The sequence below is a fragment of the Triturus cristatus genome, chromosome 4_1 (assembly GCF_964204655.1).
Source record: "Triturus cristatus chromosome 4_1, aTriCri1.1, whole genome shotgun sequence".
Classification (NCBI taxonomy): Eukaryota; Metazoa; Chordata; class Amphibia; order Caudata; family Salamandridae; genus Triturus; species Triturus cristatus.
This window is the reverse complement of record NC_140585.1, coordinates 587,517,525-587,534,223: the sequence shown is the minus strand read 5'-3', so window position 1 is coordinate 587,534,223 and position 16,699 is coordinate 587,517,525. Positions and strand designations below refer to the sequence as shown.

The window sequence follows — 16,699 nt, the reverse complement described above, 5'->3', positions numbered from 1 at the left end:
ATAGCGTGCTTCGTTTCCATCCCCACAAGTATTCCTCTGTGTAAGAATCCCAACTTCCCTTCTAAGCGCAACCACCTCTTCCTTCAGTGACTCAATCAGGGTCCTTAATACAACGAATTCGTTGGAATGGCCACTTCTGGTCTCACTGGGATTAGGCTCTCTTACCCCACCATCATCAGTTGTTAAAGCATCAAACCTATTATGGCAATCAACCTGAACAACATAAGGGACAGAAGGCGGCCCACATATGTCCTCTTGACACGTCTTTGCGGTTGAATCAAGCTCCTTCCCCTTATCCTTAACCAAACCCTTTCTCTTTCCTTTCAGATTTAAACATACGTGGGATTATTTTAACCGAGTTTGATTTATGTATTGAAGTTTGGGTGGTAAGGGGCAAGGATAAACCAGGGGACCCAGCTCCAGGTTCTACAGTGAGCTCTCTACATGTAACAGGGCTAGCAAAGTTTTCTACAACGGTAGACGGATTTGGTGTGGGATCGGCTATCTCGTGGCACTCTAATAGGATCGAATCGATACGATCCATAGTTTCGTGACAAATTGCGCCAAGCAATTTTTTCTTCTTCTTAGCATTGTCATGGCCTGAGGCCCTCTCATGATCTTTCCTTTTACCCATCTGCCCTAATGATCTAAAGCAATGTTAATTTTGCTACTTAACAATACGTGAGAATATCACAACAAATAACATTAGGAAGGAATACCAAACTGAGAACCCCCAACACCTGCCCCACACGACAGTAGTATGTATCTTTTATAATGGACGAAATTTGAGGAGAGCAGCTCCAGGAAGCAATCCCAACTACAGGTCTCAATAATAAGCACAGTACCTTGGATCCACACGTTAGTCCGAAAATCCAGAGCCTGCACCGTTGGACACAAGGATGGCGAACCAATAGGGGGGTGGCCCATCCCTACTTCTTCCTGGCAATGACGGATGCAGCCCGTGCGCATCCCGCGCCGCGAGTGTTGGTGCATGCTTTTGAGTGCACCCGTGCTGCTCTGCTCCTCTCTCCTGGGTGAGCGGTGGATTGTGGGGTTTGGAGTCCCCAACCGGCTACAGCAATGATTGCGTCCCGCACTGCGGGTGTTGGTGCGCGCTTTTGAGTGCGAGGCTGCTGCTCTGCTCCTCCCTCCTGGGCGAGCGGTGGATTGTGGGGTTTGGAGTCCCCAACCGGCTACAGCAATGATTGCGTCCCACGCCACGGGTGTTGGTCCACGCTTTTGAGAGTGAGGCTGCTGCTCTGCTCCTCCCTCCTGCGTGAGCGGTGGATTGTGGGGTTTGGAGTCCCCAACCGGCTACAGCAATGATTGCGTCCCGCGCCGCGGATTGAAAGTTGCTTTCAGTATCGGGTCCCATCAAGCACCAGCTATTTGTTGGAGTGAGAAGTGCAGAAACTGCATTAGGTGTCCTCCAGCGAAAAAGGAACCAACTCACTATGTAAAAAATTGAAATATACTATGTCTAATTGAAAATGCCTTACTTTTTAAGCAACCAAAACTGATGTCTCTGAACTCTGGTTTGAAGGATATCAATGTATCAATGTAAATTAAATTTTCCAAATAAACCACGGGATTTAATTTAGAAGAATTTGGAAAAAAGATTTCCTACTAACCAGAATTAAAAGCATTGAATTAGTATTGCCATAATCACCTATTTACAATAAACGTCTTTCTGTCTGCCATGATCAGTGCTAAATAAAGCTGACGTTGTAGCAAAGTCTCATTTAATTGGCTATAGCTGTAAGTGACTCAGGCTAGGTGCTTTCCTCAGTGAGCATGCTGCTCTCATTTCACTATTGCTGCTTCACATTGACAGGACTTCCCTCTGATTTTTCACCAGAAGTGTATAGCCAACAGCGATTAATGGTAGGCGTTAGACCACCAAAAACGGCTTGCACGCAGAATCTTGCGCCTAAGGAATTACCATTAAAATAAGGTCCATTTTTTAATATGAAAGCTCAGTGGCTCCAATGTCTATGCACAACAGTATTTACAAGACACTGCACATTCCATTGTGTTCACTGCTTGTAACAGAAAAAGCAGGATGAGGAAATATTAAATTCGGTAAATGTGCACGCATTTTTTTAATTCATACAATATTGTACACTGGCTGAGACTTTCAGACCCAGAATCTGCAACCACCACTCATTACGTTTTGAAAGCATATAGGTCGCCTTTTCTTTGTAACAGAATTCCGAATATAATGTGTGTGTTGCATGATGTAAGGCAACATGAGAAGCCTATTAGTATGTATAGGATTCAATGGCAACAATTCGTATTACTTATTTCCTTATTTGAACTTAAATATTGGTGGCGCATCTTTTATGAGCATCAGCAGTGTAAAGTGTGCTAGTTTCCCTCATGCCTGCTGAGAAATACCGTGTCTACATGAAGCTGTCAGGAATTACTGCCATCTAAACAGCACACACACACTGCTGTAAGTAGACTTTTGAGTTGTCAATGAAGAGGTGTCAATTTTTTTTATTTTTAATAATAATGTATTATTATTTAAAGTATACCCGGTTTAAACATTGTTGATTAAAAATGATGACCTTCAGCTGGCACTGGGGTCTGCTGTAAGTGCTTCAGCCAGTCCTTCTCCTTTCGAGGGTCTTCCAGAAGGTGTGACAGACATGTGCTATTGATCCTTATTGCCCCAGATTGGGCAAGGAATGGTTGGTACTCAGCCATGTTGGAGGATATTTTTTTTATTTTTTTTATTTTATTTATTGTTGACTGAGCGATCATGTTGGCATACACAGCTGCACGCCTACCACCCTGAGGCCGGCTGCTTTGTCGCTGAAGTGGTGTCAATTAAAGATCTTGAGAATATGTTAACACTCACAAGGTGTCTCAGTAGAAAAGGTGTGAGTAAAAGTGGTTTACTTTACTGAACCTTCCGCGGAAGTACTTTTTTTGTCATTTCAAATGTCACACCGATTGACAGTGTGCCTAAAATATATTTTCTTTATTGAAAATAAGTGTCACATGTCAAATGAATGTGTTATTCAAATCAATGTTTCTGTCCGTGTTAGGTTCAGTGCTATAGATGGGAAGGGCAGGCAAGTTATAGCTGGACACTCTTTGGGGTAGAAATAATCGATGGGTTTCCTAAAGTGTGCCACTGTGGTACATTTGGGTGGTTCTGTCCAATCGAAATATAGCGGTATTCAAAATTATAACCTGCAGTCTGGTTGTGACGACTTAGATAGGAAGACTTGCAAGAGCCCGGCTTTCCAAAGCCATTGCTGACACTGTTCTCCTTTGTAAGTCCGCCTTCTTTATCTTCTTCTCCGAATAGAAATTGGGAAACAATGGCCCCAACTGTGCATCGCTTTTTTATTTCCCTCAGAAGGAAACAGGCCTTGGGGCAAGTCATTTACAATGACAGAATTCATGCTAAGCTCCACTTATCGCTTCAACCACGCAGATCTAGTATTGCATATGGGAAACTCCGTGCGTTAGTACATTTCAGAACTAGTTTACCACATTTGCCTTAGTGCTGGACTTAATTTTAAATCTCCTGCCCCCATTGCAATATCGCGGACTGACAGGCAAGAGATGTAGCCAAAGTCGCAATTGTGGAATCATCTGGTGATCTGAATTGTGTGCAAAACACTTTGTCCCCCCTTCCCTCTGCTCCCAGATCCACAAATTTGGAATTACAGAAACTGAACAGCAGTATTATGGTCATGCTGCTAGAGGCCATGTTGGAACTTGTGAATGGCCTGATTGAGACAGGTCACAATGAATAGTAGGAACTACACACAGTTGCATGGAGTACAGAATGAAATGCATTTATGATTTTTTGTTAAACCCCTATTACGTTTATAACTTATAACTTAACCTTGACGATTGGCATAGTAATGGCTGTGATGGTTCCAGAGGATGTATGTCGTTACAACGCACACTTTTACAACGCATCCACTTACAACGCATTTTTTACAACGCACAATCCATTACAACGCATGACATTACAACGCAGGACACTACAACGCATTTTTAAAAACTACCTTTACAACGCATTTCCATTACAACGCATACTACCTTTACAACGCATACCATTACAACGCATAATATTAAATTGCATTTAAGGTAAGTATTAGATAGTATAGGGGTAAAAATTACTATTCTAACTCCAGGGGGTGCAACAGTAGGGTAAGTGTTGGATAGTATAGGGTTAAAAATTACTATTCTAACTCCAGGGGGTGCAACAGTAGGGTAAGTGTTGGATAGTATAGGGGTAAAAATTACTATTCTAACTCCAGGGGGTGCAACAGTAGGGTAAGTGTTGGATAGTATAGGGGTAAAAATTACTATTCTAACTCCAGGGGGTGCAACAGTAGAGTAAGTGTTGGATAGTATAGGGGTAAAAATTACTATTCTAACTCCAGGGGGTGCAACAGTAGGGTAAGTGTTGGATAGTATAGGGGTAAAAATTACTATTCTAACTCCAGGGGGTGCAACAGTAGGGTAAGTGTTGGATAGTATAGGGGTAAAAATTACTATTCTAACTCCAGGGGGTGCAACAGTAGGGAAAGTGTTGGATACTATAGGGGTAAAAATTACTATTCTAACTCCAGGGGGTGCAACAGTAGGGTAAGTGTTGGATAGTATAGGGGTAAAAATTACTATTCTAACTCCAGGGGGTGCAACAGTAGGGTAAGTGTTGGATAGTATAGGGGTAAAAATTACTATTCTAACTCCAGGGGGTGCAACAGTAGGGTAAGTGTTGGATAGTATAGGGGTAAAAATTACTATTCTAACTCCAGGGGGTGCAACAGTAGGGAAAGTGTTGGATACTATAGGGGTAAAAATTACTATTCTAACTCCAGGGGGTGCAACAGTAGGGTAAGTGTTGGATAGTATAGGGGTAAAAATTATTATTCTAACTCCAGGGGGTGCAACAGTAGGGTAAGTGTTGGATAGTATAGGGCTAAAAATTACTATATTATGCGTTGTAATGGTATGCGTTGTAATGGTAGTATGCGTTGTAATGGAATGCGTTGTAAAGGTAGTTTTTAAAAATGCGTTGTAGTGTCATGCGTTGTAATGTCATGCGGTGTAATGGATTGTGCGTTGTAAAAAATGCGTTGTAAGTGTAGTGCGTTGTAAAAGTTGCGTTGTAAAGGTTGTTCCCCGGTTCCAGACATAGGATTCCATTTTCAGAATTTGTAAAAAGGGACCAGACTATCCTAATTCCTTAATACTAACTGCAACACTCTTGTCACTGAATTCAACATTTATTCTAATGTAATCCTTTTATAGATTGAAGCAAATCGAAATCGTTCTTATGTACATTTATTTAATAAACAAATGCAGTTATTTTTAAATGTTTTCAATGTTATGTCATGGAGAATTATGACCACAAATAACATTTACTTTACACAATAAATGGTCTCATTGAAGGCTTTACACAATAAAAGGTCTATTTGAGGGCTATCTTAGAGTAGGAACGACATTAATTAAATCAAGTTAATTGATTATTTTGAAGAAATGTGGCAACACGTTTTGGTCTATCAGTTTAAGAAACTGGGACAACAAGTTGATGAAAGTCACACCGTTCCCCTGAACACCATTCACATGGAATGATGCCATCTTTAGCACTCTTACCTGGATGGAGACACTGCTGTAAGAGCCTCCGATGACACCGGCAATAAGTAGGGGGCTGTTTTCCTGGATGGCATAGGATCCATCGGGGCACATGTACTCTGCTTCATCCACTTTTGTCAAAGAGGCTCTAACAAACTCAAGGGATTGCTCCAAGGCATAGGTGTCCCTGGAGCACGTGTCCAAAATATGAACCCCAAGCTTGATCCCAGGAAGCAGGTGGCTGTCACTGTTGATTTTGTCAAGTGCAAAGAGCATGGCCTCCAGGCGCTGAATGCCCCGCTCCTCGTTGATTCTTCCGCATTCTTCGGTCCCACTCCCTTTCTCATTGATTGGGAACAAGCCCCCCAACACGAGGTCACCTTCGATCTTAATTTCTTTCCTTAAAAAGTTGTGGTCGTTTAAAGAAAGCAACACTCCTTTGGTAAACACAGCTAGGACCAGCGCCTGGATCCGCGCAAACATTGTTGTTGGCAGCTTGGAGAAACGTAACTTTTAAAAGCGCGCTTCAGTTCCCCATTGCAACATTTTATTGCTTATTTTCCGATACGAATAGGAAAGGATGTCCCACCTTGACTTTCATCGAGACCCTGCCGAGAAGAGAAAAAAAGAATTGCAGCAGAGCAAAATTAAAATAGAATTGCAGCAGAGCAAAATTAAAAGAGAATGTAGCAAACAGGTTACTCTGGTGAAACTGTGAAGGAGCAGCAGAACAAGAAGACATATAAAGTTGTTTGGCCACCCCTCTGACACACCAGCTCCGGTACTAGTTCAATAACCAACAGAATGTTAATATTTCAGTGCCTACCCGTTTCTAACAGCGAATACATTGCTAGAGGTTGCGAAGGACTATAAATAATTTAAAAACAATTTGCATTAATTTAAGAGAGATCGCTGAGCAATTTGGAAAACAAACATTAACGTTTAATGTTACAGGCAGGTAAAGAGCAAGATGCATTGCGCATGCAACTGTTGTATGATGCAATGCTTCCTCCAAAACCCTTTGAGCCTCTGTAGGTTTCTATTGTGTTACCATTTGCTTACAAGTTGTGAACCTGTTTTAGGTAATTATGCAGCATTAGGGCCCCGGCGAGCTGCAGGCGTCGGATTTCCAACCCCCTTCTGCAATGACTCAGTTCAATGCACCAATACACATTGGAAAACTAGGTTGACTGCGACCTGCACACAACCCACTGAGCTGTGCTGCGCAGGAAGTGTTTTCTGGTCGCAATCAGTCCCACAAGATGAGTTCAAGGAGACAGTGGAATTCCAAATCCTCTTTCCATAATGAATAACACACTCAAAATAGCACTAAGAAACAGGGGATACAACTTTAAAATGTCTACTTCTAAAAGCCAAGTCTAGTGCATTAAATATGAACAGTAACCGCACAGAATAAGAAATACATATAATAATGCATGACAAGGCCAGTGCAAACAATAGGAACATTTTTAACATGGTTATCAAGCTCCTAGCACCCTAGCACCCTATCACTACTTCTAAGCACTATGATAAATTTGACCAGAACAAAGCAAGTCTATAAATCACATTTCTTAAGATGGTTTGCCACCATATTCTCTCCCAGCAAAAATAACTGTCTAGCTATTCTCTATCACAGCTCTTGCCCAGAAATGATAAGCAATGCCAGGCTAAAGGCTACTTCTCAGCACCCCTCCTGGAGCCCCCCCCCCCTCCTACTCTCCCCCATTGAGGCTGATTGTCGCTGCACACTGTAGTGGCCACTGGCTTGATAGTTCTGTCAGGAAGCCCCTCCAATTAATGGTCAGTTACCTACATTCTTGTAGTATCTGATCCCTGAGTTTATCTCTCGTTTATAAAATAAAGAAGCACTTGGAGACACAAAAGTTTCAGCAAAACAAAACACTTATGGTTAGAAATGCTTCATGTTGATTTACATGTAGATGATTTCCCCATATAATTAAGACAATAGTAACATGTAGGCTTTAACTGTAAGCACCAATACTGTTATGGCAGAAACCATAATAACAACAGCATAAATATGTCAGCCTAGATATGATACTAACACTTCTGCTAGCGTCTAAAACTTCACATTCTTTAATAAAACAAGTTAAGAGAATCTGCAAACAAGCACATGATAAAAACATAAGATGTCTTAACTGGCCTTGTCGCACTGTGATAAGGCCTGTTAAGATCTCTTATGTTTTGAAGCCTTGGACATAGAGAGCCTGATATATTCTACCATTTACCTCTGTGTGCAATTTTTCCAATCATGAGTTGTTAATATGCCATTTAACCATACAAACATATATTAATGTCGCAAAAACGTAAAACAGCTAGTAGTGCACAGGTGTAAACTGCTGGCTGTTTTGTACACATTTTAAATGTTTCCTGTTCATTCATTTTCCACAATTTTCAACATATCACAATTACTTTTGTCACATGGCCCAGATGGGCATTGTCGTCTTCCCTATGTTAGCATCAGCAAGTTGCTGACTGTCTGCTGCATTACTACACAAGTTTATTTTGCTTATGCCATATTGCAACTTTCACATAAGAACTTACTGTTGTTTTTACACTTTGCTCGTTAATGGGATTTAGTCTAAACATTTTGAACAAGGTCGAGCAACAATGCCCGCTGTTATTCTGTTCTGGTCAGGCCCTGGAGTCTAGACAAAAGACGCAGATGCAGCTGTTGTTTGGGAACATGTACCATGGTCATATGAGGGTACACGGATAGGTGCCACGCACTTGGAGAGGGATCTTTCCAGGGAGAAGAGCATGACAGCACCTGTGATTTTAGATCTACCATCTATAGACTGAGGTACAGGGTATGCTGATAACACCCAGAGATCTTCCAATATATCTTGCTTCTATACAAGGGGAGGGAGATTAGGCTATCTGGTCATTCATTATGACAGCATATTTTATGATTTACGGACTACTTGCAATGCTGACCGTATTTGTGTGTGGCAGTTTTCTACTGATTGTGGCACGAATACTGCATACTAGAGAACGTTAGTTACAATAAATAATTTCAACTTGTTTGTGTCTCAGTCAGATTTTATTGGGGATGAGTACAAGAGCATGAGTGAAAGGGGTGTCTTGCAACTGTGATTCCCGAGACAGTTTGGAGTGTTGTGTTCTGGGGTGTTTAATCACTTGTTCCTTTGAGCGGAATAGGAGGGCATGTGAGACACTATAGCTTGTCGGTACCGGGCTTATGGGTACTAAGGTGGCAGGGTAACTCAGGCCCTGCCTATTAAGGTCCCGTAATCACACACATAGTTCCGGGATTTGGCATAATCTCTGCAACATGAGGCTGCCAACGTTTGATCTGGTACTTATTCACGGGATCCCTGAGTAGCGCTTGTGCTCATCCACAATACCCTCTCACCAGTTCCCGTAGACGTCCGTGGTGGGAGCACTTTGTCTCCTGAGTTTGAAGTGATCACCTATTCGGGTAGGTTTTTCAAGCTTGAATTCTGAACAGTTTTTGACCCGTTTTGTGCTACTGTTTTGTCCCACCTTTTGCACACTATTAACCATTGCCGCAAACATTATATCCACATGGTTTATCAACATTTTTTTAGAGCTTCCCCCTCACCTTACCAGCAGAAAAGTAAGCATCAGAGGTTCTGAGAAAACAAAAAAGTGATGACTGGAATACTTATCTTAATCTGAACCATTATATGCATTCATTTTTTTAACCATCACTCTCCTTCAATGTTTTATGAGTGTGATAGAGTTTAGCCACAACTTTCCTTTCTTGGGCACCTTTGTTTATTTGGGGTTTTCTGTGTGTTTTACTATTTTTAGACGTTATTCAGCGCAATTGATTACGCTGGGTCCTACTCAGGATAAAAGGACAGGAGAAGTTTTACATTTCCACTGAAACATACTCTTACAGTGTTCCTTATTCAGAAACGTTTAAAGTTGCATCATTGGAACCAGCACCTGGCATATGTTTCCAGGTATAATACTGGGAACATCATGTTCCATGTCCCAAAGGCTACTGTTCTGCCACTCAGAATTATGCATAGTGTAGAATTTTGCACAAGAGGGAATGGCGATGCATGTGCTTTGCGCATTCTTTTTCTCCACGGCACAGCATTTTTTCCCAGTGGAGGAAGCCCTTTCCCCTACTCTCTCAACAATCTAGGGGTGAACCATTCCACTCGTGGAAGGGAAGTTGATCCATCTCTTAGCTAAAGTGGATCCTCAACAATTTTCAGAGTGGAAGGAGGTCTGAACAAAGTATGGGAATGCCCACAAAATAAAGGTGTATCGATGTTATCAAATTTCCAAGGCAAACTACTCTTTAGGATGCCCACTTCATACCCCTTGAGAGGGATTTACAACTACAAAGTAGAGCAGTCCCTCCAGGTGCAGCTAAGAAGTACACAGTAGGCAAAGCAGTAATCTGGGAGACCTTCCACAGGTCCAGAAAGTGAAATGAAGAGTGGGTCTGAGGGTTCTATTTTTATACCTGGTGCCTTCTTTGAAGCAGAGGTTTCTAGACAATTCCTATTAAAGTGCTTGGAGTTTCTTGCCTCTATGCCCTGGCTCGAGGCTGGCTGCATGAAGAATTAACTGGTGCCAAGTCGTTTGTGTGAAAGCAGGGCACAACCTATTGATTTACTATACTATAATCCACCCAATCTATCCCACTCTAATCTACCCCACTGCACTCCAATCTACCCCACCCCACTCTTCCCCATTCTACCCCATTCCACTCCATTCTTCCCCAATCCACCCCACTCTACTTTTCCCCATCTACTCCACTCCATTTCAGTATACCCAAATACATCCCATTCCAACCTACTCCAATCTACCCCGATCTACCCTATCTACCCCGCTCCAATCTACCCCAGCCTAATCTACTCTTATCTACTCCATTCCAATCTACCCCACCCCATCCAAATGAACTCCAAACCACCCCAATCTACCCAAATTCAATCGAACCCACTCCAATCTACCATGCTAATCTACTCAACTCCCCCACTCCTATTTACTGAACTTCGTTCAACCTCACTCCAGTATACCTTACTCCAATCTACCACAATCTACCCCACTTCACACCACTCCAATCTACCCTAATTAACCCCATTCCACTCTACCCCAACCTACCCCTTCACACCCCTCTCCACACCTTACCACGCCACACCACACCACTAACTTTTAGCCATGCTGAACAGCATCCACAATGGTGAAAAACATGGCTAAAATACCTTGGCAAAACCAATAGCTCTCTAATAGGTGAGACCTATTGGCTTTGCCAATGCTTATTAGATGTAGTTTTAACTACAATATGAACAACTGAAAATGATAAATTATATTAATTTGACAGTTTATTATTTTGGACAATTGTTTGAAATGTTATTATCTTTGTATTAGTTAATAGTGTCCAGCTGGTGCTGTAGAATTCCGCACAGATCTTGTTTTTGTGAATTCAATAATTTCCTAAATCTCTTTCACAAAATGAACAATTCAATAGTTTGCAATGCACATCTGCATTTCAAAACTTGCCCTACCCTTGTCACTAATGGTGTCAGATCTTAAAGGCGCTCAGCCCATTCTGTGCGTGCACTGAGACACCAATGAGGCAATGAAACAGTGCACACGTTAAGCAAACCAGTGAGATCATGCATTCTAGACAGTGCAGTATGGAAGCATGAGCAATGGTTCATGCACTGATCTGTGTTTCTAAAAACCATAAGAGCTTTAGTAAAACACACTGCCCTGTAAGTGGAACCTTTGTAGACAAATTATCTTTCTTCACAGTTTTTATAACTGACCACTCAGCATGAGGTTATGTGGTACACTAATACTTCTGATTATAGGAAGTTGGTTGCTATATTTTGAAAGATCATCTGTAAGAAATTGCCTCTTTTTGTATGGTCACCCTCAAGTTTTTGGACTGATGGTGCTAGATTTTCGGCTCTGAGAGTGCACTAAGGTGTGCTAACCAGTCCTCAGTGCCCGTGCCCTGACCCTAAACTGCATGTCGAATTGGCTGTAACAAATTGGGAATGGCTAACTTACCTGTAAGTCCCTATCATATGGTACTCTGGTACCCAGGGCATGTAAGTTAGAGGGGTACCCCAGGGCTACAGTACTGGTTGGGCCACCCTACAGGTAGCGCATGTAAAATAAGACCCTCGGTACACCACTGCAGTCTGATGGAGAAGTCATACACTGCTAGTCCAACTTTGCCATTGAGAGCAATAGCAAAGCCACTTTTCTCTATACAAATATGTAAGTTATCCCCCTGGAAGGATTACCAAGTCTTAAATCAGGGTGAAACATATAAAAAGGGCAGGACATTCATTTTTCATATATTCTGACAGCAAACACGCAAAACGGCTGTTTTTACTGTAGAAAACCATGGTCGCCCAATTGGCGAGTACAGGATTACACGCTGACCCCACAGCTGTGCTAACCCATGAACAGTGCGACCAAAGTTGGCACTTCAAGGTATTAAACAACTTGTTACATTAAACCCGACTTTACATCTCAAGGTTAATGAGAGTAAATGCAACTTGTTGCAGTGTGCAGCTTTTACAAAGCTGCCACTGTGTTGCCTTTAAAACTCCTGTCCTTCCCGGGCACACATGGAGCCTGCCCCACGAGATAGCTTTCTGCCCTCTTGGAGAGACATACGGAAGTCTCTCAGGAAGGTGAACAATGAGGAATTGCAGGCCAGGGAGGTGTCATATCTCTCATGCAGGCAGGCTTTAAAGGGGCCTTTGGAGGGTCGATATGTGACACCAGGGAATGTGGATAACCCATTATTTATCCAGACAGTCTGGCACGGGGAGCAGAGAGGTCGCCCTCCATTCAAACTCAATAATCATAAATAAAAACCTGCTCTAAAACGGGATAAACGTCATGAGCATACCCAAAACCACATCTTGGTTCAACTGCTTAGGTACCAGCTAATAAATGCTGTACACAATTGGTGCTCCTATTCCTTACTTAAAAGATTTCTCAAATGTGTCTGTCCCCAGTACAAAGATAGGTTATGTACGTTTCTCACACCCAGTATTTTCGCACATCATGTCCAACAAAAAATGTGTGAGGGAAGTGGAGGCACCTCACGGAAACACCAACATGGGAGCTACTGATAGGTTCTCATCAGTGTGCTCTGATTATCATCATTGGTAACCTCCACATCCAAAATGAAAATGTGAAAAAATGTGCTCAATTGAATTTGAATCACTGCCGTGTGTTTGCTCAATTTAAAAACAAGACCTACTGTCGCACTCCATCAGTTCTTTATGGAAAGGCTTTCCATAAAGAATTGATGGAGTGTGACAGTAGGTCTTGTTTTTAAAGTAAGCAAACACACGGCAGTGATTAAAATTGATAGTTGTGCCAGTGATTGTTTAGCTCGTTTTTATGTTGTAAAAGCAAGAAAAACGTGTTTTGCTTTGAGAGTAGGGGATCAGGGTTGATAGGCACACAAATACCTTTCGTGGTGCGTGTTTTACCTTTTTCACACTTTCAATTCATTTGAGCACATTTTTTCACGTTTTCATTTTGGATGTGGAGGTTTATCCCGGTTTAGAGCAGGTTTTTGTTTATGATTATCCAGCTGAAGAAATACCTTGGCTGTCGATGCCGAGAGCCTACTGCGTCATTGTCAAAATGTGCAAAGGAGGTCCCGCACCATCGTCGAGCTCCATTGAAGTGAATGCAATGCGTCGTCATCGAGCCGCGCAGGCTGTGAATCCAATATAATTGAGCAGCCTCTGCTTTAGCATTGAAGGGCGATGCAGCGGAATTTCTCATGCAGTCGGGGTGATACCGCGGTTTTTGCAGCAATCAGCTGCAGAACCCACTTAAGAGGCCCAGGACTGGAGGGGGCACCCCAGGCAAGGGTAGGGCTCACAGATGGCAGAGTCCAGCAGCACCAGCGGATTGCATGAAGTCTTTTGTGTCCCTGAGACTATATAAAACAGGAGGCAAGCCAGCAGGCCCTTGGAGTCACTCTGGGTTCAAGTGAGAATGGTCCAGTCTTCATTCTCAGGAGGGCAAAGATCAGTTGGGCAGCTCAATAAAGCAGAGAAGCAGTTCCTCAGGACAGTCAGTCAAGGCAAAGTGGCAATCCTAACTGCACAGCACTCTTTACTCCAGCAGAGTTCTTCCCAGGTCCAGTAGTGTACTGATTTGATAGGGTCAGAGCCCCAGTACTTATACCCAAAAGTTCCTTTGTTGTAGGGGGTAACTTCAAAGCAACTCTCTGAAGCGCACAAAGATCCCTTTCAACCCAGTCCTGTCTGCCAGGCTATCTGTGGGGAGTAATCAGACCTTTGTGTGGGGAGAGGATAGCCTATTCAAGTGAAGTGTTAGCCCCTCCCTTCCATGCTTCCAATTCAAGGCCATCAGAATGCAGATGCATGTAGATGGGTACTCAGACAGACTTATCCTTCCTGTGTTGGGGCTGTCTGAAGGGAATGCACAAAACGTAGCTGTCACTCAGCCCAGATGTGTATTAGAGACAGGCTGTCAGGCACACAGAGCAGTAAGTGCAAAGAAATGCTCACTTTCTAAAAGTGTCATTTCTAAAACAGTAAAGTTAAATTCAACTTCACCCGTAAGTAGGATTCATCATTACCCTTCCAAACATCTGACACATGAAAGTTACTTCTTTCTGATTAGGAATTATAGCTTAAAACTATAATAGGGAATTTCTAATGCTAACCTAAGAGAGGACTAGGTCTCACAGTAGTGAAAAATTAAATAGGCTGTTTGTCACTACCAGGACATGCAAAACATAAAGGTACAGATCTTATCTTTTACTTACATACCCTTCCCTTAGGATTACTTAGGGCCTACCTTAGGGGTGTCTTATATGTAATAAAAGGGGAGTTTAAGGCTTGGCAGGTAATTTTAAATGCCAAGTCAGTGGCAGTAAACTGCACACACAGCTACTGAAGTGGCAGGCCTGAGACAGATTTGAAAGGCTACTTCTGTGGGTGGCACAATCAGTGATGCAGCCCACTAGTAGCATTTAACTTACCAAATGGTATACCATTTTGAAAGCGACGTACTAGTAAATGAGATATGTCAATCAGGTATACATCAATTACACACATGTTTAGGAAAGAAGCACATGCACTGTAACACTGATTAGCAGTAGTAAAGTACTCAGAGTCCTAGGGCCAACTAAACGAGTTCAGCAAAAAGAGGGAAGGGAAGGCAAAATTTTCTATCACTAGTGAAGAGAGGGACTGTGTCTGCCATGTCCCACTCAAGGAGAGGCTGTCTCCAGCGCCCCACAAAGCCATGAGACTCCAAGGGCCAGCCGATTGACCTCCTGTTTGCAGCATAGCGAAACATCCGCTGAAACAGCCCACTGGGGCAAGTTGGATGCCCAAACTCTTCAAGCCACTACTACTGCCACAGTGAAGCACCAGGGGACAATGCACAGAGATGTACTCGTGTTTGCTGATCCTGGGAGTGCTGTAGAAGAGCTGCTGGGAACCTCAGAAGATGAGTTTTCAACCCAGGAAAGATTGGCCTGAGACCAAGACACTCGACAGCTGGTAGTCTAGTGGTGACTGGACTTTGGCCAGGCCAGAGACGACCTCTTGGGATATTAACCCTGCAACCAGGACCTCCACACCATCTTCATGGACTGAGGAGTGCCAGCAGGAAGATTCCCGTTGATTGCTTCGCATCCACAACATCCTTGGAGCATCTTCAGCATCCTTCATCCTCTCCATTTAGGACCACTCCTTAGGAATCCTTTGCAGAGTGGATAAGGTGCCTGGAACTGCATGAGGATTGCTTCTTCTGTGGAGGTAACTGTTTATAAGGATCTTGCTAATCCCCATATCTGTGGTGGTCAAAATTAATCCGTGTTCTGTAGACCCCACAATAAAATAGCACTTCATTGTCGGGCTGATTGCCACGTGGATCAGTGCACCAAATGCACAACAGCAGGCGTAAAAAGGCTAACCCAGGACACCCGATACCCAAAGAAAATGCGAAACTATGGACTGAGTTCTAAGACTTTGCATGAATGCAATTGCGTGTCCATGTCTGTATCCATTCGACAGATCACGCCGTGTCCCTCACACATCTGGTGGAGAAATGTAAAGTAGTTAAACCATATCATGAATCCTTTTGTGAATTCCTAAAAGGCATAATTGAAGCCATTTTGGCCTCACAAGGGATATCTAGGCAGGAACACAAACTATTTTGTGAATTGGACTCAGAGACTTCCCTTTTACTGGGCCGAGCACATCTGGAAAAGGCTAGACTGTTCACTCGTAGTCCTTATTAGCGAAGGTTAGTGATGCGAAAGTGCCCACATATCATGAGCAGGAGGTACTGCTAGTCGTGCAGACCGACAGGTCACCAACAGATGTCGCTCAGATTGAGGTACGACTAGCTTGGCTATATTTCTTCAGATGTTGCTCATTGCGGTGCGCTACCGGTGTGACGGGTGGCTGTTCTTTCAAATGCTGTCTGACGTATTCTCAAGTCGCTAAAGTCACATTGAATCCACATATTAACTTTCTGTGCGCAAGGACATGTATGAAGCATTACTGTTTGCTCCTAATTTTTGGCAAAGGTAAGCCATTAACAAATGTCTCAAGAATAGCAAGGATAAACATGCTCTAAGATGCAGTGAATATGCTATCAGATATCAAAATAATGTTTTATATTATGCACTGTCTGACCATAATGTTTTGGGAATATAATGTAAGTGAAATGAACGCCCAGTATCTGTAGCACATAACGTTCCTTGTATGGCTATCTATGGTGTTTCTGTCGTTGCAGGGTCCAGTTTCCTTGCCTTGCCATTTTATTTCTATTTTGTTTGTTGCTTTTTATGGCGTTAGCAAACCCAAACCAATGCTCTGGTGCTACATAGGAGCCCGGCATATGCGGATTGGGCAATGGAGGCGAAGTCTTGTACCGAGTCAATTGCATGTGCTTATTGGAGGAAGTAGATCCTCAGGTCTCTTTGGAACTGGAGTCATCCTCAAGAACATTCTAGTGGGATGAGCCTTCTGGATTCAAGGACCTCCCATTAAATTGCTTTTATCTCATGAATAGAAGGGAGCAGTTCTGGGAG

The 16,699-nt window shown here is 42.8% G+C and overlaps 1 protein-coding gene across 2 annotated transcripts in view; it reads right to left on the bottom strand.

Annotated features, from left to right (window-relative positions):
• The window catches only part of GRM3 (glutamate metabotropic receptor 3), a 1,313,590-nt gene that overhangs the window by 631,419 nt on the left and 665,472 nt on the right, over nucleotides 1-16,699 (bottom strand). For both annotated transcript variants that reach the window (XM_085652908.1, XM_085652907.1), the window contains one exon: nucleotides 5,632-6,218. In XM_085652908.1, coding sequence (XP_085509034.1) covers nucleotides 5,632-6,093 — 462 coding nt within the window. In that variant the 5' untranslated portion in view covers nucleotides 6,094-6,218. The remainder of the gene's footprint in view (nucleotides 1-5,631; nucleotides 6,219-16,699) is intronic.